The sequence below is a fragment of the Rhineura floridana genome, chromosome 9 (assembly GCF_030035675.1).
Source record: "Rhineura floridana isolate rRhiFlo1 chromosome 9, rRhiFlo1.hap2, whole genome shotgun sequence".
Taxonomy (NCBI): Eukaryota; Metazoa; Chordata; class Lepidosauria; order Squamata; family Rhineuridae; genus Rhineura; species Rhineura floridana.
The window spans coordinates 105265681-105286992 of NC_084488.1; the positions used below are offsets into that span (position 1 = coordinate 105265681).

Below are 21312 nucleotides of genomic sequence, written 5' to 3' on the forward strand. Positions count from 1 at the left end.
GGAATCCAGATGTTGCTGAGAGACAACTCCCATCAACCTCAGCAAGCATGGCCAGTAAGCCAGAAATGATGGGAGTTGTAGTTTAGCAACCTCTGGAAGGCCAAAGGTTCCCCATACCTGCCTTAAAAGAAAAACAGATTTCTTGTGGCATCTTTTTTTGTTGACTAGAGCCCACTTCATCAGATGCATGAAGTGTTATCCTCACTTGTCAGGTTATATGCAGGCTTGGTTTATACATGCAGCAAAATGAAGTGGTAGGGTGCCAAGATGGTAGACTGGACTGTACCACTTCAGGCTGCAAGAAAGTGATCACATTTTTAAATGCTGTCCCATCTTGAAAGTTACATGCAAATAGAAAAGCAGCACAGCTGGCAAGCAGGCTAGGATGTGACCTTTCTCCCTGATGTGCTAGTTTTCTATTGCACAAAGGGTTTTTTCCTAATCCGGCGAAATAAACCAAAATTGGAATTCTCCCACCTTGCAGTCTGATGTGGTGCAGCCCCTTTTCTGTTGTGGCTGGTGCCCACTGGATCTTGTGGAGCAGCAGGCAGAGAAGCCAATGACAGGTGGAGCCAAGTAATTCTAGTTTCCTCCCTGTAGAGTTCTGCTAATGACAGGAAGTGCTGCCTCCTGGATTGGCTGTAAGTAAGAAGGCAGGTAGGTGGAGGCTGGCTGAGAGCAGTCTGGGGTAGGTGGGTCAATGTCCTGTTACCCCTAATGGACCAACTTCCACTGTCCCTTTTACCACCCCATCCAAACCTCACTCTTCTTCATGCATAGACTTAGCCTCATGCATAGATTTATCCCCATTTGGCACCGCTGTTTACATTTCATTTCATTTTATTTTGCTCTGGGAGTTGTTTTTCTGCAGGGTTCTTTTATCTGAGGTCAAAGTAGAATGTCATTAAATATAGTTCAGTAATCAAAACAGTTGATTATATTTTAAGTAGCCAAATATTTGGCGAGAATGAGTGGCCTGCCAAGCATTTTTTTATCATTTCTTGGGAAAGGGCAAACATGTGACTTCCGTGGCAAGTCCCTTTGCAAACATTTGCTTTAAAGATGAGGGTCTGACCCTTCTGCTCTCCAAGGGCCTTTTTGCAGACTCCCTGGATTGTTCATCTTGGAGGGAAGGTCAATGTTTAACTGCTCCAAAGGCACAGAACATATAAATAGCATTTCTTGCTTTTTGGGGAGGGAAGGGTTCATTGTTGATTGGGCTGTAGCAGTAGGAAATGAAATGCCAGAGAAAGGCAGAAGTGAGACAAGGAGAATAGGCATTTCCTTGCGACAATCTTGTATATGAGCCCACAAAAGTTACTAGCCTTCAAAAGATTGTACTAGCTTACTGAGAGCTGGCAGACAATGAACAGAGAGCTCTGTACCTTCTCCAGCAATCCATTACATTTCTGGGCTGGGCAGAGAAGTGGCAGCTTCCCACTCATGGTAGCCCACTGGCTTCCAGTTCTGGATGCAAATGAGGGATGGACCACTCTGTCCCTCCTCCACCAGCCTGCTCTCACACCTGTATTTATGCATGCAATTCCTTAGCTATGACTTACAGGCGAGTCCTTTAATACAAGACTGCCTTCAAGAATGAAGGTCTACACAGATGTGGCATGACCACTCACAGCACTGCTGAACTTGCCCTAAGCTGTGAACAAGCACCATGTCTTGTGAATCCAAGCTTGCTTATTTCCTCCTCCTTCCTAATCCATTTTCCTTTTGTGTCATGTCTTTTTAGATGGTAAGCCTGAGGGAAGGAATTGCCTTTTTTTTTTTTTGTGGCATGTAAGTTGCTCTGGGAGTCTCTGTTTGACTGAAGATAAAAAACAATAACAAAACAAAAATCTCTAAATAAAAAATCGACGGTTCTTCCCCTACAAGCAGCAGTCCTTGCATATGTGTGGGTGAAGAACTTTTTCAGGTGTGAGGTCCACTCATAGAGCTCCTGCATAAATAAGGGTTTTGGGTGGTACCACATATGGCCATTGAGGTGGTAAACTTATGCCTGGCCTCTCCCCTTCAGACTGCAGGTGGGGCTTCATATGACCTGATACTCTTCCATGCAAACAAACAAATTCCATTACGTAGAAATGTTGGGGAGAAAGCGTTTAGCCTTACCTTCTCCTTGACTTGCTAGATTTCTATGTGTAAGCAACTTCTTCTTGTTTGTTTGGAGGAATGTTCAGTTACCTGAGCCAAATACATGGAAGCTGAAGTGATGCTGTCCAAGGAGAGGTTCACCACATCAACAAGGCCTATATCAGTCCCAGTTCTCAGAAATTACAAAGCCAGAGAGAGGTTGCCACCCCCCAGTCGTGCTCCTCAGAGAATCAAGGAGAGGAGGATTGAAGAAATATTGTTAGCAACCAGGGCAGAGGCTACAAATGCACGAACGTGGGCAGATTGTGTTAGGCCCTCCTTCTATATGGTATTACTGTTATTTCAGGGCCTTGCTCTTCTCCTGTTCACACACACTTCAGGTACAAGGGTATATGTGACATACTTGTTCCACAGAGAGGGTTCTGTATGCCAGGGGTCTCCTACGTGGTGCCCGTGGCTGCCACTGCCCACCAGTACTTCCTATGGCACCCACAAAAGATCTTGGTAAATGTCCTCTCAAAAATTCACAATGCGCAAGAGACTGTTTGCTCTTCCTGTTCAGTTCCTATCTATGCTGACTCAGCCTTTCCTGCATTGAACGCACCTCTCCTGTTGGAAGTGGGACAAGAGCAACTCCTGTTTTGTTCTTTTGTTTGTGCTCCAGAAGGGAGATAGAGCTGGGGTCCTCCAGGTGGATAGGCTTGATTACCTTTACCTGTTATGCTCTGACTGACTTCCTTCTGTTGCTAGACTGTGACATCTTTAGGGAAGCTTACCTGCCCCTCCTCCTTCCGCCCTTTCCACTTCCTTTGTCATCCGACTGTCCGGGAGAGAGGAGACATCCCTTTGTCTCTGCTGTCTCTGCTGTCTCCAAGCACCTGGGCGTTACGCCTCCAACTTAGCTAGTTAGTTAGAACTAGGTTTGCTTTTCTATCTACAATGTATTTCTATAAATAAACTAGCTTTTCTTATTTTACTAAGTCTCCAGTCTCAGTGATCCTGAAGCAGGGTAAAAGCCTGCTTTCTTAGGTAAAACGCACGCACACGCTGGCACACTCGCATTTCAACCTCTGCTGTTACTCTGCTTGCTGTGGTGCTGCTTGAAACGAAATTAAGCAACACAAATTACACACAGCCAACATCTCCTACACTGAACACACACCCCGCCTTAAATGTGCCCGCATGTCATTGGATGTCAGGATTGAACATCTACCCTCCCATCCAATCTGAACAGAGCTTCTCTCTGTGAGCAAGAATGGCGGTGACTGATGTAGGTGCCTTTTTCACCATTGAAGGGGCAACTGATGCTGGAGAGGGCATACCCCACCATATTGTGGTCCTATCTCACTTTTCCTGCTCTTTCAGATTTTTTTGTGTTACACCATGCCCCACAGCAGCCATTTTCTGACTGGCACCCACAGCACCTTCTCAAAACTCCCTGTGGGCTCACTGCCCCAGAAGTCTTGGAGATCCCTGCAGTGGGCTGTATGGGAGGTACCAAATGTGATGAGCTTCAAACAACAATTGAAGACTCATCTGTTCCAACAGACTTTTCCTGACTCGTAAGATGCGCTGCTATTTGTTAATAGTTTTGTAAACCGCTTAGCGAGATATTACGTGGTATATAAATACATATGAAAATAAATAAATATTCTGTAAACATGAAAAAGGGGCAGGGTCAGCCCCAGGCATGCCAGAGCCCTTGGGCACCAGCCTGCCCCGGGCACCAGCACCCGCACACCACCAGGAATGACTGGGCCCTTTGGCACCAGCCTGTCCCGGGTGCACGGCTCCTGCCTGTTCCAGCTACCTCTCCTGCATTCTGCTGCTGTGCATGCTGCATGCACAGGGCTCCCATCAACCAAGATGGCTTCTCGTAAGGGGCTGACCCCGCCATATTGGTTGATGGCACGCATGCACAGTACATGCATGCGCATGAACATGCCTGCCATCAACTAAGATGGTGGTAGGTGCATCAGCCCTTTAAAGTAGCCTCTGCTGCCATCTTGGTTGAGGGTAGCCCTGCGCATGCAGCACTCAGCAGTAGAAGACAGGAGAAAGAGGTAGGTGGAGCGAGGGAATCTGCTGCAAGGGAGCGCTACTTCCCCACCCTAAGAAGGGGCCCTTCAGGGGCCCCTCAGCCAGCGACCAAACTGGCTGCCCTTTGGTGCCGGCCCTGAAGAGAGGCATCCTAGAGTTCTCTCCTCTCTGCTTCCTAGAAGTGAAGTCTTTATCTATGGGGTACAGAGGTACCCTGGGAAAGGGATGGAGTGGGTCCAACACCTGGTCATTCCCACATCAACAAGTAGTTCAGGAGTTAGGGGCTGTGTGGAGACTTTGAAAAGAGGCACCTTAGTCCTGATCCATTACATTCTCCTTTCTCTTGGTAGATTCAGTCAACCTGTTAGCAAGGAATTTATTTGCGAGTGTGGTGTAGTGGTTAAGGTGCTGGCCTACAACCTGGAAGACCAGGGTTCGAATCCCCACACAGCCACGAAGCTCACTGGGTAACCTTGGGCCAGTCACTGCCTCTCAGCCTCTGAATATTGCTTACCATGAAAACCCTATTCATAGGGTTGCCATAAGTCAGGATCGACTTGAAGGTGGTCCATTTTCATTTTCAAGTGGTAGTGGTTTTTTCCTGTTGATGGTTGCTGATGGGAAGGCCCCCTTATGGCTAGTTGTAAGATGATGATAGCCTCAGACTACCAGGCAAGATTTACAAAGAGCTTTTGAGCTGTTGTGAGTGGGAATGTGGAGCTTGGGGGTTCTCTCATCCAATCCCATCCTCAGTTAAAGACTTAAGTAAGCAACAGGAGAGGAATGGGTGAGCTCTCCCCCCCCCCCCGGGAAATGGGTTCTTGTGATGTTCTTGCTTGTAGGGTAAATATGGTAAGTGCTGTTTATATAGAAGACATATGGTAAGTGGAGTGAAAGAGGATGGGGGAGTACATGAGCAGTAGAATGCTGGACGATTGGCTGAGCGTTTGAATGGCTGAGAGTATAAATGGAAGAATGACAGTTATTTATTTTATTTATTTATTTATTTGGTTACATTTATATACCGCCCTTAGCAAATAGCTCTCAGGGCGGTAAACAGCATAGGGTAAAATACATACATGGCAATAATAAAATCACAAAAACATATATGACATAAAAACAAATACAGTTAAACAGAAAATAAAAATAAAGACTTAGTATACAAGATTAAAAAGCTAAAAAGATTAGAGTGATTAAAATGCCTGGGAGCATAAAAAGGTCTTTACCTGGCACCGAAAAGATAATAGTGTAGGCGCCAGGCGTACCTCTTCGGGGAGGCTATTCCACAACTCGGGGGCCACCACGGAAAAGGCCCTAGATCTAGTAACCACCCTCCGGGCTTCACAATGAGTTGGTACCCGGAGGAGGGCCTTCGATGACGAACGAAGCGAACGGGTAGGTTCATAGTCGGAGAGGCGTTCCACCAGGTATTGCGGTCCCACACCATGTAAGGCTTTATAGGTCATAACCAACACCTTGAATCTCGCCCGGAAGCAAATAGGTAGCCAGTGCAGGCGAGCCAGAACAGGAATTATACGCGAAGACCGACTGGTCCTCGTCAATAATCTAGCTGCTGCATTCTGCACTAGCTGAAGCTTCCGAACTGTCTTCAAGTTGAATCGAGGTGGATGTTAGTAGGGTGGAGAAGAAGGTGTTTGGTGGGTGGATGTTAGTAGGGTGGAGAAGAAGGTGTTTGGTGGTGGATGTTGGGAGTGTGGAGAAAGAGGTGTTTGAGGGTGGAGGTCAGGAGTGTGGAGAAAGAGGGAGTTGGAGTTCTGATTAATAATAAGTCAAGTACAAAACAGGAATAGATGAAACCATACGCTTGTGAAACATTCTAAAACTAATCTTGTTATTTCTGATATTTAATAAATACTTATTTGGTTTACCAAAGGCCTGATTCTTGGCTGGGGGATATACATACCAGAAGGGAGGGCAAGGTAATTACCAAGGCTGAACAGAAACAGTATCTAATGGTGGCAGCAGTGAAGGGAGGAATAATAACAATTCAAGTATCCAGAGCAACCCAGAGTTGTATGCATTATCTGTAAAGATACAAGGGGGTTGGGAACAGCATAAGCATGCAGTCACAAAAGTAACCAGCTAGAGAGAGACTCAGGCAAAGTCTCTGGGAGTATTGGTTATAGGACGTGACTGGTGGTGCTGCCTAGCAGGGGGATCTAGTGAGATCTGTGCTAGAGCAGAGTGAGAAACCATATAAAGGACGGTCCGGACTGGTGGTATCCCTGGTGGTGCCTAGTGAAAGGCAGTAGCCACAAGCAGGTGGGAACCTGACAGGGAGAACCAGGGGAGGGCGTCACAGTTCTCCTGCCCTAGCTTTTGTGTGTTCATTTGTCCATCTCTTTCCTTTTGATCCTGAGTAATGGCTCCACAGTGGATAAGGTGGGGTGTGAGAGAATGGAGCTGAACTGCACCCCTTACAGAAGTTACTTGAACTGCAACATCAGAAGCAAAAATCCCACAACTTTAAACCTGATTGCAGTCATCAAGTGAATAACAGTATCTTGAGCACAACTGGTTTATTATTACGTAGATACTCTTGTGGGTTTCCATGTGATAAAATTGCAATTCTTACTGTGATGGATTGATTGTGGGAAGCCATCATCCCCATTGCTTTGTTTTCTTCCTGTCCCACTCTCTTCCTTCTAATATTAAACAGGTAAGAAAGACCTGTGATTAAGGGCTTTGTATTAACCAATCAAGTGGTGATTTCAAGTGCAGGTAAACTACCATAGAAATCAGTGGGCATATTCTCCAAAAGAATAACAACATTGGTTAGGAAGCAATGGTCAAATCTTGGTGTGACTGGAAGTATTTCTTACACTAAAATGTTGGGAATGAAATCATAACGTTGATTAGGCTTGCTTTTCCATATAGCGATGGCACCATTTCATGTAGGCTTACTTGATTATATTTCAAAAGTTTCCGTTGTGATTGCTCAGCGGTGTGAAAGTTATCACAGATTGATTGTTTGATTGCTCTTATCGTGCCCCAGGCTGGCCTCCTTTTCTGAACAGTGTTCACCAGGGTAGGCTGATGGCACCTGGTGTAGTGGATTGTGTGTTTGCACATTCTTACGGTGCTTCCAGACTTAACTATTTATTGAGGATTCATTCTGATTTGTTTGCAGGGAGATGAGATGATGTTGACTATTTAATGAGCATTCGCTGTGATTTGTTTACAGAGAGATTAGATGACACTGACTATTCAATAAGCATTCACTTTGATTTGTTTGCAGAGAGATTACATGACACTGACTGCTTAACGAGCATTCATTCTGATTTGTTGGCAGGGAGATTAGATGACAGTTGCTTCAAAGCAAGTGTTATCCCACACTTTCCAGTGCTTTCCCCCCCCTGTCACTTTCCTTACCACAAAAAAAACCCAAGTTTTTGACAAAGCGGGTTTGTTGCGTAAGAGCTTTAATTGCACGGCCTGAATTTGCCAGGATTCAATCGCTCCCGAAAATAACAACAGCCTGGATGTATCTTTATAGTGAAGAAGGCATCTGTTCTAAGCATGGTGGAAGTGGTCTGCACACCCATGCTGTGCCCTGAAAACAAATTACTCTGAATGCAGCAAAGTGTGTGTTCAAATTGGACCCACTACACTTTAGATTGTAAGAACTGATATAGTCTAGTGCCTAAGACCCTGAGATACGAATCAGGAAGTTCCGGTTATACTCTTCCCTCTGCCGTGAACTAAATAATTGACCTAGGCAAGCCATTCTCTCTCATCTTTAGTCCCAGCCCCAGTGTGTGTGTGCATGAGCCATGAACGTACATGAAGCCCGCAGGTTGCTAAGATAAGCAGGTTTGTGTCTAGTTAGTGCCTGGAGGAGTGACTGCTTGTTCACTGCCTTGGATTCCATGATTGAAAAAAGGGATATAAATGTAAGATAAATAAGTAAAACTTGAATCTAATGGGCATGATCCAAAGTTCCCACTAATGCAGCTATTTGCTACCATCATCCGTGAAAGGGGAGGGCACCAAATATGTAGAAGGGTTCCCAGTTGTGTACACAGAGCATTTGACTCCTCACAGAAGAGAACACTGGAAGAATTGCCTGCAGAACTTTACATAGTATTCCAAGTCACACCACATAGGAGCTTTCTTCACCATTTGTATGTATCTAATTGATATGGCATAAATTCAAACACAGGGTCTCACGTGGTTTTTCTTTGCCCCCCATCTTGTGTGTGTGTATGTGTATGTGGGTAAAAGAGAGATTATAAACCTAGGAGCAAATTATTTACTTATAGAACTACAGCAAGCCCCCAACCCTAAGTCCTGGTTATGCTTGTATCAGATCTTTGTGAAATAGCTCTTGAAGTATTGCGCAGCTGCCCTGGCTTTCGACAGTTCAGTGGTTGATCTAGTTCTGCCTTGGTGACTTGGGATTTTGTAACCTTGAAGAATGTAATTTAACACTGTTTTCTTCTCCTGCAAGCCACTGTCTTTGAGAGTGCAGCAAAACATGCCTATCAGCGCAGCCTCTTTTTCAGCCTCGTTGCCTTTCACTCTGATCTCTATGATGCAGTACAAATTAGCTTGCAAACAGATAGAAGCTTGCATGCTAATGATAAATCTGTTGTTGTCTTTTCTTTTTTAGCTCCCAAGAGGATGAAAGGCCTATGTCGCCCTTCTATCTAAGGTATTTACTTCTAATTTGTTTGTCTACGCTGTGTTTCAGATTTGTAAGAAACCACTGCAGATGAAGACATTTATTAGTAATTTCTGTAGCACATCTGCAATACGCTCCAATGAAATGGATGAGCTATAAATGCAGGACAGATTCAAGAAAGCACTTTTTCACACAATGCAAGGAAATAATTGCCGCAAGATGTGCCACAAGCTTACAAGCTCTGCAAACATTCCTCTCCGTGTGTTCAGGTCACATCCACACCATAAAGTACATATAAAACGCATGGCTTCACCTCAAAGAATCCTGGGAACTATAGTTAAGGGTGCTAGGAATTGTCACTCTGGGAGAGGTAAACTACAGTTCTCAGGATTCTTTGGGGGAAGCCACATGCTATAGATGTGCTTTATATGTGTAGGGTGGATGTGACCACTGTGAAAACATGGAGGGAGAAACGGGATCACATGTACTGGTCCCAGCCCCTGATAGCAGCATGTTTGGCCAAATGCTTAAACATTGCGGCAGTGGTGCCCGGCACCCATTTGGACTGATAGGGTGGAAGGCAGGGAGACCAAGAGCAGGTAGACCCAAAACCAATGACAGGCAGAGCTAACTAATTCTAGTTTTGTCCCCAACCTCCTCCCATGCTGAGTCCTTCAAGGACAACACTGAGATCAAGGGGAAGAAAGCTGACAGCCAGGGCCACCCACTGGACTTGTAAACGGGAAGGCAGGCAGGTGGGGGCTGACTGAGGGCAGAGCCCCACTTGCCCTTCTGGACTAGTCTCCACTGCATTGTGGGCAGGGCCAGGGAATGTGGTGACCTCAGGGGATGCTGCCAGCAGACAAAATTCTGCTTTCCCCTTGGCACGTTCAGTCTGTACAGGGCTTTAGATGGCTTGAAAAAAGGATTAACCAAACTGATTGAGGTTAAGTCTGTCAGTCGCTATTCCCCATGATAGCTATATCCTCCAAGAACCGTCTGTTTTGGGGCTTCATTTGTAGGAAACCACTGAAGAAGACAACAAATTCTTAGTCATTTCTGTAGTGCTTTTACAGTATGCTCAGAAGCAAGTCACTCCAAATTCAGCAGGACACTTCTTTCCTTGGATGCCCAAGTCGATGGGCTGTAGATCTAGGACATACACAAGACTACTTGTTGCTGAAGGCATACACTGGTATAAGCAGAACATTTAAAAATATATATATATTGCATTTATATTCCCCCTTTCTTCCATCATGAAACTCAAGGTGGCCAATGTAGCATGATGAATGTACCGCAAAAGGGCTGTATCCTCGATAATGTGGAAAGTCAGTTGCAGTTCCACTTGTAGCTTACAGCGAATGAGCAGTGATTTATTAGCAGTTGGATCCACCTGACTACATGTACCATATTATCCATAGGACTTAAAATAGAAAGGCAAAACACACAAATAAAGATGATGGAGAGTCAGCATGAGGCAAGGGGAGATCTCATTAGATCTGGAAGGATATAGCCCATGTGCTGGTTTGGATATAATGCTAAGCCATAGTTTAGTGTTACAAGCCTAGGTGAACTTTAAGCATGAATGCTTCCTCCCCTCTTTTCTATGGCATGGCTCTAAGAGGAGTTCAAAAGCTTTCACTTCTACTTTAGAGTAACCACAGATTTCATGTTAAGTTATCTAACTAGCTTATCTTGTCTTGTCATGTTTTATTGGATGAGTTTCAGTTGGTTCAGCTCGAGGACGTGGACAAGGTGCTTGGACAGGTGCGTGCAACCACTTCGGTACTAGATCCTTGCCCCTCTTGGCTTATAAAAACTAGCAGAGATGGAACAGCTGGTTGGGCCAGGGAAGTGATAAATGCCTCTTTACGAGAGGGAGTGGTCCCTGGCCGTCTGAAAGAGGCGGCAGTGAGACCACTTCTGAAAAAACCTTCCTTGGACCCAGAAAATTTCAACAGCTACAGACCAGTAGCGAACGTTCCATTCCTGGGCAAGATCTTGGAACGAGTGGTTGCTGGCCAGCTCCAGGCGCTGTTGGATGAAACTGATTATCTAGACCCATTTCAATCAGGTTTTAGGCCTGGTTTTGGCACCGAGACAGCCTTGGTCGCCCTGTATGATGACCTATGTCAGGAGAGGGACGGAGGGAGTGTAACTCTGTTGATTCTCCTTGATCTCTCAGCGGCTTTTGATACCATCGACCATGGTATCCTTCTGGAGAGGCTTGCGGAGCTGGGAGTTGGTGGTACTGCTTGGCAGTGGTTCCGCTCCTACTTGGCGGGTCGTCTCCAGAAGGTAGTGCTTGGGGAACACTGCTTGACACCGTGGGTTCTCCAATGTGGAGTCCTACAGGGGTCAGTTCTGTCTCCCATGCTTTTCAACATCTACATGAAGCCGTTGGGTGCGGTCATCAGGAGTTTTGGAGTGCGTTGTCATCAGTACGCTGATGACACGCAACTCTACTTCTCCTTTTCATCTTCTTCAGGTGAGGCTGTCAATGTGCTGAACCGTTGCCTAGCCGCGATAATGGACTGGATGAGAGCTAACAAACTGAGGCTCAATCCAGACAAGACTGAGATGCTGTTGGTGCTTGGTTTCTCTGATCAGGTGATGGATATACACCCTGGCCAGGACGGGGTTACACTCCCCCTAAAGGAGCGAGTTTGTAGTCTGGGAGTCTTTCTAGATCCTTCCCTGTCACTTGAGGCTCAAGTAGCCTCGGTGGCACGGAATGCGTTCTACCAACTTTGGTTGGTAGCCCAACTACGTCCCTACCTGAGCAGGGAGGACCTCACATCAGTGGTACATGCTCTGGTAACCTCACGATTGGATTACTGCAATCCGCTCTACGTAGGGCTGCCTCTGAAGACAGTCCGGAAGCTACAGCTTGTGCAAAACGCGGCGGCCAGACTGATAACGTGGACCAAGCGGTCCGAACACATAACACCTGTTCTGGCCCGCTTGCACTGGCTTCCAATATGCTTCCGGGCCAGATTCAAAGTGCTGGTTTTAACCTATAAAGCCTTATACGGCGCGGGACCACAATATCTGCTGGAACGCCTCTCCCGATATGAACCTGCCCGTACACTACATTCTACATCGAAGGCCCTCCTCCGAGTTCCGACTCATAGAGAAGCTCGGAGGGTGATAACTAGAACTAGGGCCTTCTCAGTGGTGGCCCCCGAACTCTGGAACAGTCTCCCTGATGAGGTGCGCTTGGCGCCGACGTTACTGTCTTTCCGGCGCCAAGTCAAAACCTTCCTCTTTTCTAAGGCATTTTAATCTAACTTAATTTAGTTTTAATATGTGTTGTAATTGCTTTTAGTTTTCTTATTCTTTTACATTGTTGTTGCATTTTACTATGAAATTTTTGTATATTTTTGCACTTTGTTGTACACCGCTCAGAGAGCTATGCTAGTCGGGCGGTATAAAAATCTAATAAATAAATAAATAATCTTAACTATAGCTTGTTGAACCAAATCACTTTTATATTAAAGTTTTAGATGCTCACTTGTTTCAACAAACCATAGTTAACATTAACTATAGTTTAGGATTCAGCTGGCACACTAAACTATGGTTAATCTAAAATGGAAGCAGAAGTTTCTGATCTCATCTTGGCCGTGCTGGAGGGCAGCAAAAAAGGGGGAGATGGAGTGCAAGAACCCAATGCTTGCTGCGTTTCATCCTCATAAAGCTAAGCTATGGTTTAGTATTTAAGTGCAAACTGAACCCATGTGTTTCAAAGCAAATAGATTTTATTCTGGTTTTAGTATTTTCTGTACCATTTATTATTATTTGTATGAATTCACATATTAGATGTTTTTCTGTTCCAACAGAAGCATGCAAACTGATGTACCAAACTGAAATAGGAACATAAGAAGCTGCCTTAAATTGAGTCAGATTAATCCTGGGACCTTCTCCATGCAAAGCAGGTGCTCTATCACTGAGCCACAGTCCTACCCAAATTACATCCACTGGAATAGTTAAAAGAAAAAGTCTAAATATATCCCGGTTACAACAACAGATAAACTAAGTAACTTCTTATTCTAGGAAAAATAAGTAGGTTGGTTGGCTGATTGGCTGATTGATTGATTGATTGATTGATTGCCTTTGTATCCCGCCCTTCCTCCCAAAGAAGCCCAGGGTGGCAACCAAATATCTGGCTTTAGAAATTGGGAAAAGTCATTGAGACTAGAAAAGTATTTGTCTCCTGTTGGAAGGAAGCTATTCTCATGATCTGATTGAGGCAGTGCAGCTCTTTATGGAAGAAGGTAGCTGACTCCTGGTCATTTCCTGGCTTTATGTTTTATTGAAGCCATGTGGAACTCTTGGCAGCTAGATTGCAATAAAAGTTCTTACATAAATATAACTAATTATACAAAATTCCTACAACATGTTATCCCCCATACGCAGCATTGGCTGATTGGGGAAGTGCCATAGCTCAATGGTAGAGCATTCTGCTTTGCATACAGAAGTTCCCTTCAATCCCCAGCATCTTCAGGTAGGTCTGGGAGAGACCTCTGCCTTAAACCCTGGAGAGCTCCTGCCAGTCAGTGTAGACACTATGTAGCTAGGTGAACCCATGGTCTGACTCAGCTTCTTCCTATGTCCCTGTGATTGTAAATTGAGATGTCTGTGCAAATGCGTTGTATGGAACATAGAAAGGAATGGCCGCCTGAAGGTCTTTGGGTTTGGAATTCGTTTTCCAGGCTTGCTTTTATCATTTGTGGAATCCATTAATATAGGAAAAACATCTAGGGAATAATCTGATGATGGGACACCTGTTCTGTGTGATCAGACCTTGGAGCCTAACTGGTAGTGTGCCCAATTTAAACCAGTTTCTATTAATTAAGTGCAAAGCAGCACGCCAGCCATGTAACTTAATTCCCTGATGTGCAGCTTGTTTCTTTTTGTTATTTCACATAGCTTTATAATGCACCCCAGAATACATTTGGCAGCTTGGTTTTGTGTTTTTGTTTTTTAATGTTGCTCAGTGTCACAGATCAGAAATGTGTGGCTTTGGGGTGGTTTGCCAAGAGGAGTTAATTTGGCAGGAGGGCTAACCACAAGCTGGCCAACGGCTGGTGCTGCATCGCTTGAGAGCTCTCATGGAGAGAGGCAGATGTTCCTCCTTGAGTGACTTCGGCCATTGATCTTCCCTGCCTTGCTGCAGAAACCAAAAAGGGAAATAGCCCGGGATACCATGCCAGAGACTGTTTTACAAGATGGCTCTTTTTTTCCTCTCCTTCTCCCTGCTGTTTTGCTGACTTCCTGCCAGTCAAGCTTGCCTTGATGTAGACTTATTTATGTGCTATGACAACTGAACAATTAATGTAAACATTTGGAGGATGTGGGCTGTAGCTTTTATACAGTACACAGAGTACAGTGATTGAGAGGAGACAGTTATGTAACATGTTGGGTGGATGCAAACAAGAGCTGTCCAGATTCCAAGGACTGTGCAGTGCTTGATGCTTGCCAAATAGCAGGAACATTATGTATATGGCTTTTTGTTATCAGCGCTGCAAATGTTGCAGAGCTTTCAGTGAGCACAGTGGTTAGTGTTCCTTATGATCTCCTTTCTCCCCCTGCCTCCTATTTCAGCAAAGGAATGTAACCTAAACAGCACATCCAATCAGAGTGATTAAACACACATCTGTAACGTTAGAAGTGGGACTCCTTGAACCCACGTTAGTTGTCTGAAATTCCTTTTAGACTTGGAGTGTTCTAAATCTTCTTCGATGTGGGTACAGCCCTTTGTAGATCACAGTGCAGGCAGGAATGCATCTGCTTGACCTTGAGCCAGTTTCAGGAAACCTATCTGTAAAAGTAGACAAATAACTAGAGGCTTGCAGCCAAAGATTTGACCTGTGATTTTAAATCAGTAAATTCCCATGCGTCTGCAGGTCTTCTCCCTGCCCATTCTGTCCCTGTCTTCTTACCCCTTTGACTTCTCTTCCTTCCCTTGTCCTCATTGTTCCAGACCTCTTCCGGTTCTAATCCTGCTTTTCTAGATCCCCTGTCTCTGTTTTCCTTAGCACAGCCTTCGCCATCCTGATCCTGTCCAGATGTTTTGGACTACAGCTCCCATCAGCCCCAGCCAGCACAGCCGTACTTTTGGCTGCCTGGCCCTTTGGCTAGTGGTGACTCTAAGGAAGAGAGCAGCTGAGCCAATGGTAACCAATGGTTTGGCCATCCCCTCTGGGACAGGCAGACAGCTGAGCCAGTCACTGCTGGACTGCATCACCACCATGACTGCTGCTTAGCAAACTGTAATATAGTTTTTTAAACAATCTCCTATTTCCTAATGTTGTGGTTTTGTTAAATGATATCAGAATTTACATGCCAAAAATACTATTTAATTGACTAAAAACAAATAGCACTTGGAACCATGATTGCCAATCTCCCTTTTTAAAATTAACAACAACAAAAACTATATTATGTTGTCAAGCGTGTAATGCAATTCCATCCAAATCAACAGGAATTTTGTCACCGATTTCAGGTGTTGATTGTAACATAAGACATGAACTTACCATGTCATAATTTTTGAGACCTTGGAGGATTATAGTCTCAGGGGTCCAGATTGATATAATATTTTGGTTTCATATGTTTCTTTTTTAAATAAAGCACTAAAATAAAAGCAAAAGGATCTTAATCTAGTTTTCTACATAGTTTTCTACAAAAAACATTCTGTGCCTCACCTTCCACTTGATAAGGTGGGTATATAGCAGCACTGAGTTTGTTAGATAAGCAAAGTGTACTTCAGAAAACTTAAAACAACAGATGGTGACTGTCAGCTGGGATAGATAAGAAACTTTCAGGTAATCCAAGTTGGGCTTCAGTGAGGATATTTAGGTCACGCAAATAAAAATGATCAGTTCAATGGGAGAAAAATCCTCTTCTGTACTGGACTTTATATATGCTTGGCAGAGGCAGGAGGAGAGTATTTTACTAAAGGAAATTGGACATCAGAGATAGGTTTTGTTGCATTTTAATGAGAAACTACCTAATTTACACTTCCTAAACCAATACATAAACTGAAACACAGCCATTCTTCAACATTCCCACTCCTTCAAACTTTGCATTTCTCCAAATTGTTATTGCTCTTGATTTTTGGTGATTGTTTAATGCCAAAATGAATAATTATTTATTGTTTTTATTTAACAAAATGTTTATACTGCTTGAGTGTAAAAAATTCTGAACAGTTTATAAAAAATATTAAAATTGTCAATAAAACAGTTAAAAACAAGCCATTAAAAACATATTCAAAACAATTAAAACAGGTACTAACTAGATTAAAACAGATCAACATCTATGTGTCTAGAAAGGCTTGCCTAAACAGAAAAGTTTTAAGCAGTTGCAGAAAGGAAGGTGCTTGCCTGATGTTGATAGGTAGGGAATTCCAAAGAGTTGATGCTGCCACACTAAAATAACAGTTTCTTACAAGTGTGGAAGAGTATGAGGTGGCATCTGTGACAGAGTGAAGTGTTTGAGTGAGCACATATGGGGTAAGGCAGTCTTGCAAGTAAACTGGTCCCAAGCTGTTAAAGGCTTTATACACTAGTAATAACATCTTGAACTTGGCCCGGTAACAAATTGGCAATCAGTGCAGATCTCTGTGCAGAGGTGTTATATGCTGACACGGACAATATACTGACAAAAGAGATTGGCATTTTTCACTGTTCTGCCTGGCCTCAGCTAAAGTCCTTGCGCCTCCTAGAGTACAACCGTGCTTTCAACCATAAGTGTCACTGCACACAATCCCCAGTGGTTATTTCTGATTAGAGAAAAGTGGGAAGAAAGTGCGAGAGTAAATAATTGCTCTTTCTAGTTGGACTAACTTTCCTGATAACAAAAGCAGCAGCCTTGCAAATGCACTGTATAAAGACACAAGATGACAGATGTGTGAAAATGCTGTAGGAAACTTGCCTGATCTCCTTCGAAAAGCAACTTGTTCTGCAGACATCTCTGCTGCAAAAAAGCCTCGCCTTCTGATTTCAGTACATCAAGCTGCAGCTAAAATGCACAAGATCAGGCCAAGCCAGTTTTGTTTCCTGGTCAGTGGGTAGCTCTGCAAACATATACACCCAAACGTGTGTTGTACAGGTTTTCTCAGCATGTTGCAGCTCCCTGTTGAGTGTACACTTCGTGGCAAACCTGGGTTTCCTTCTGTGAAACACATGCAGTGACCTTTGTGTATCTGTATTTATGGCCCTATGGATAGAGCAGACTGCTAATAAATTAATCTTAGACTAGTGCCAACTCATTTTTAGTACGTGCTTTGTCAACAGCTGTGACCTGCCCTAAATAGCATTGAGTCTCAATTCAGCCATGGGTTGTTAGATTTCTTATCGCTGCATTAGAAGAAAGCAGCCTATCTTTCCTGTATTTAACCTCTTGCTGATAAATAGGTGGTTTCTTTCCAACCTAATCTAGTGCCCGCTGGGTAGACTTGAGGGGCTCTCACATAACAAGAAAATACTAATAGGAATACTAGCAATAAATAAATAAGTACTAGCAAGAATGCTGGAGAGGAAGCTTTTAAAAAGCAGGATGGTGAAAGTAATTTCTTGTTCAGCAAGTGTCCATTAGGGTGGCATGCTGAGCCTTGCATTTCATAGCGTAGCTTTCTCTTACGTCCTCCTGTCATGTCACCATGTCGTGTTGATTTACATACAAGCAGGCCAGCCAGCTGGACTAACAAAATCTCTTGCAGATAAGAGGATCAAGTCAAATGAAATGTTTTAAGCTCATAATGATTTGGTTTAGCAATACTGTAGTTAGGTTGAACTTCAGTAAAATGTCACATGGCCCTCTTATCTGCAGCGCTGAGTCAGCAGGCCTGGGGAGACGGGAATCCTGCAGGTTGCCTATCTGACCTTGCCTTGCTGTTAAGAAAACTGATCTGGAGACGTGCCCTCCACAAGGGCACATCTGCTTCCTAGGAAGACAAAAGCTTTGAATGACAATGATGGCAAGTTGAAATGGGCCGCGCTAGCGCTTTGTGAGCTTGGAGTTAAGTTATGAGACTGTTAAAGGCAGAAAAATTGAAAATGAATCAAAGTACTTCTCACATGGCAATTTTCCTACATGGCATCACTTATGTGTAGGAAAATCATGTGCACCGTTAAATCTGGTAACTTGGGCATATGCCTCCTTCTGCCCCATAATGTTTTTTAAAATGCAAATTACAATTTGATTAGGAAAATTTTCTAGAAATCCTACTTCACTGCTTCTGCCACATGTACTGGCACAGGATAAAAAAAACAGTGGAAGCAAACTATATCTGGTGCCTGCTGTCTGTGTTGAGAATGTAAGAACTGTCATTCACTAAGTCCAGTATTCACAGGCAGAAAGACATCTCTGTGAAATACACAAAGCAGCCATAATGGCAGCAGCTCACTCCTGTTGTTTGTGTCTAGTGTCTGGTATACTGCTTTCATACATGGATGTTCTCTCAGCTGTTTGAAGCCACGGGCCAACAGGTGCATTTATCACTTATGCACAGGCGAATTCTGTGCAAAGGGTGAAGGGGCGGCATGCCTGCAAACAGGGATGGACATGTGTTTCACCCTAATTAGTTTACAGACTCATCTCCCCATCATGAATTGTACAGTATTCATAAGAAGAACACGTAGCAAATGCATCTGCCATGCCAAATCTGCTTAGCTCTGTTTACTAAGATTTGTGTTCTCTTTAAAAAGCCAATCCACTTCTTTACGTGCTGATCATTTTGAAAAGTACATTTTGTGTTAAAAGCTATGTGTAAAAACTGTGATAGAGGCTGACATTTAGTTTGTGTGTTGTTTATAACCTGTTCTGTCCTGTGAGCTTATGGTGGGTCATGTCAACTTGATGCAACATAATAGCTGAATCATTGCCCCTTAGCAGTTTACAATCTAAGGGCTGATGTATATGTTCCATCACTTGATTAATAAAATACTAAGTGGTGACTTGCACTTGTGAGTTGCCACCACAGATACAATATAATGTCTCAAGTAACACCTAGTATTAATGAATGGATAGATCAAATTTGGGGATTTACTTTGGTATCTGACACATTTTTTTGAAATCAAAAGAACCAAGACAAAGGTGAAACAATTTTGTAGCAAACTGGATCCTGTTTCTCAAATATTGTCAAAAGAACTTTGTACTCCTAAAGATAACAGTATGACTTTGAGATGTTCTGAATTTTTCAAGAAATAATTTTTTTTTGTTTATCAATCTTATATTATTGTTCAGCTTACTTCCTTGGTGGTTTTTTTCCAAGTTCTTTATTAAAAAAAATCAACACCAGTGCAAATGCACAGTTGACAATATAGACTATTCTCACCTTATTTGTAGCATAGCATGTGACTGCTCTAAAGGATAGCCTTCCAAAAGTAGCAGAATGTGGCAACTAAACATACACTTACCTTTCTTTGCATGATAAAGGCATTCTTGCAAATAATTTGCCAAACATTTCCAGCCCGCGATTAAGGGGGGGGGGAAGAAAAGAAAAATATAATGCTTTTCACTGAAGTCAGTTCGATAAGTCATCTGACAGTTATCAAGTGAACAGAACTCAAGTGGTATGTGTGCAAGTGCGCAACTGGCCCAAAGCAAGGTCCAAGTGTTTTAAATTTTGGAAGGTGATTACCTGTCTGTCAACGGGACCTTTAATTCATTAAACAGATCATTAATCATTCAAGTGAAGCACCAAGATTCCCTTAGCGGGCTTTCTTAGTTTTCCTTGAAACTTCAATCTAACTTTTAACTTTCTTTCTTGCAGTGCTCACGTGTCGCAAGTCAACAACAACAGTATCCCTGCTACTGGAGAGTAAGTGATTTCTTTATAATTTTCAATTTTCTCTCTCATATATATATATATATATATATATATATATATATATATATATACACATACATATACACACACACACACACAATCTGCATTTTGTTGACTTGGCAAATTCTCAGGGACAATATTCTTCATAAAGCTCAAAATAAGGCTGTGGTCCTGTGGATATATAGCTTGAGACATTTTGATTGAAGCATTTTGATGTGGCTCTTCCTGTACATTTGAAGGACCTAGTACAAGAGTGGGCAGAAGGTGGTCTAGTGAAGGACCATTAGTGAATTTCTGGTGGACCACATAGTGCCTGCTGGTTGCAGGGCTTCCTGTAAAGAATTCCTGACCAGATTTAATAGATTTCTACCCTGCCTTTTAGGGTAAACAGTCCAGAAAGATGGTGCTACTTTTCTTATGCAAGAACGCATTATTAGGATCACTTAAAACAGATTAGGTATGCCTTAAGTGTTCAGAAATCCTGAGTGTGCATCCTTGCTCGTACATGGCATTCCCAGAAGGTCTCTCATTCAGGGACTGACCGGACTCAGACCTGTTAGCTTCAGCAAGGTTGTTGCTTCATGTGTCTTCAAGCTATGCCCCGGAAATCAATGGCAACATTTTTCTTCTAAGTAAAATTCTAGAAGAGGCTCATCTTGATAGGTTCAACTGTGAGACTGACTCTCATTTTATAGATTCATTGTTCTTAATGTTTGTTTGTTTGTTTGTTTGCTTGCTTGCTTTATTTATTTATTTTACTTTGTAGATACTTAGAAAAGACCATCCGGTCAGCTGTTGAGCAACATCTTTTTGACGTTCATGGATCTGGTGGTCAAAGTTCTGAAGAATCTGAATCGGGAACATCGTCAACGTCCTCCAACGTGTCTGCCCGGCAACGGAGGCGGCATCATAAAGAACAGGATGAAGCCCGAAGAAACAGAGATATGTACGATTGCAATTTTTCCCTCTCTTTTAGAAATGGGTTTTCAACAATTTTCAGATAGTTTCAAAAGACAAAATTTTATTCATTTAGGTCACCGAGAAATTTATGAGCTCCAGAGCAAATATTTTGCTTGGCTGTTCTTAAAAAAAGCAACCATTGGCTGCCTTTTGGCCTGAGTTCCCTAAGGTATGGCACTGTCTACAAACATCAACAATACAGTTAAAGCAGCTGTTACATCAGTAAAATAAAAATACACAATTATTTCAAAAAATGTTGCTCCATAAAACCCATCCCAGGTTAGCTATCAAGTCATATCACTGCAGATAGTGTACTTATACATTTAAGAGGAAGAATATATGTACAAAATTGAACTAATTAACAGCACAATCCTATACATATATTCCACTGAGTTCAGTAGAACCTGCTTCCAGGTAAATAGCAACCTTAATAGCTAAGTAATATTAAAATATTTTATATTCCTCCCTTCCATCTTAAAAAGACCCTGGAGGCTGCCTATAGCCTACTTTAAAGTGACAGTGTTCATTAAAACACAGATGAACAAAAAATTGTGTGTGGGGGGGGTCACAGCAGAGTCCTCAAAACCATCAGAGATTACATGAGATCAAACAGGTCCTTCCCCAAATGCTGCAGCAAAGAGCCACATCTTTACAATATGGTTGACAGCCAGTGGTGACTGAGCCATGCAGGCCTCCCAAGGTGCCCTGGTATTAGTGGCAAGTCATTAGTATC

General features: G+C 43.2%; 1 protein-coding gene across 7 annotated transcripts in view; it reads left to right on the forward strand.

Annotated features, from left to right (window-relative positions):
* Positions 1 to 21312, forward strand: part of FAM13A (family with sequence similarity 13 member A) — a 189171-nt gene that overhangs the window by 109063 nt on the left and 58796 nt on the right. For all 7 annotated transcript variants that reach the window (XM_061583032.1, XM_061583035.1, XM_061583030.1 and 4 more), the window contains 3 exons: positions 8780 to 8821; positions 19563 to 19610; positions 20386 to 20565. In XM_061583032.1, the coding sequence (XP_061439016.1) occupies positions 8780 to 8821; positions 19563 to 19610; positions 20386 to 20565 (270 nt within the window). The remainder of the gene's footprint in view (positions 1 to 8779; positions 8822 to 19562; positions 19611 to 20385; positions 20566 to 21312) is intronic.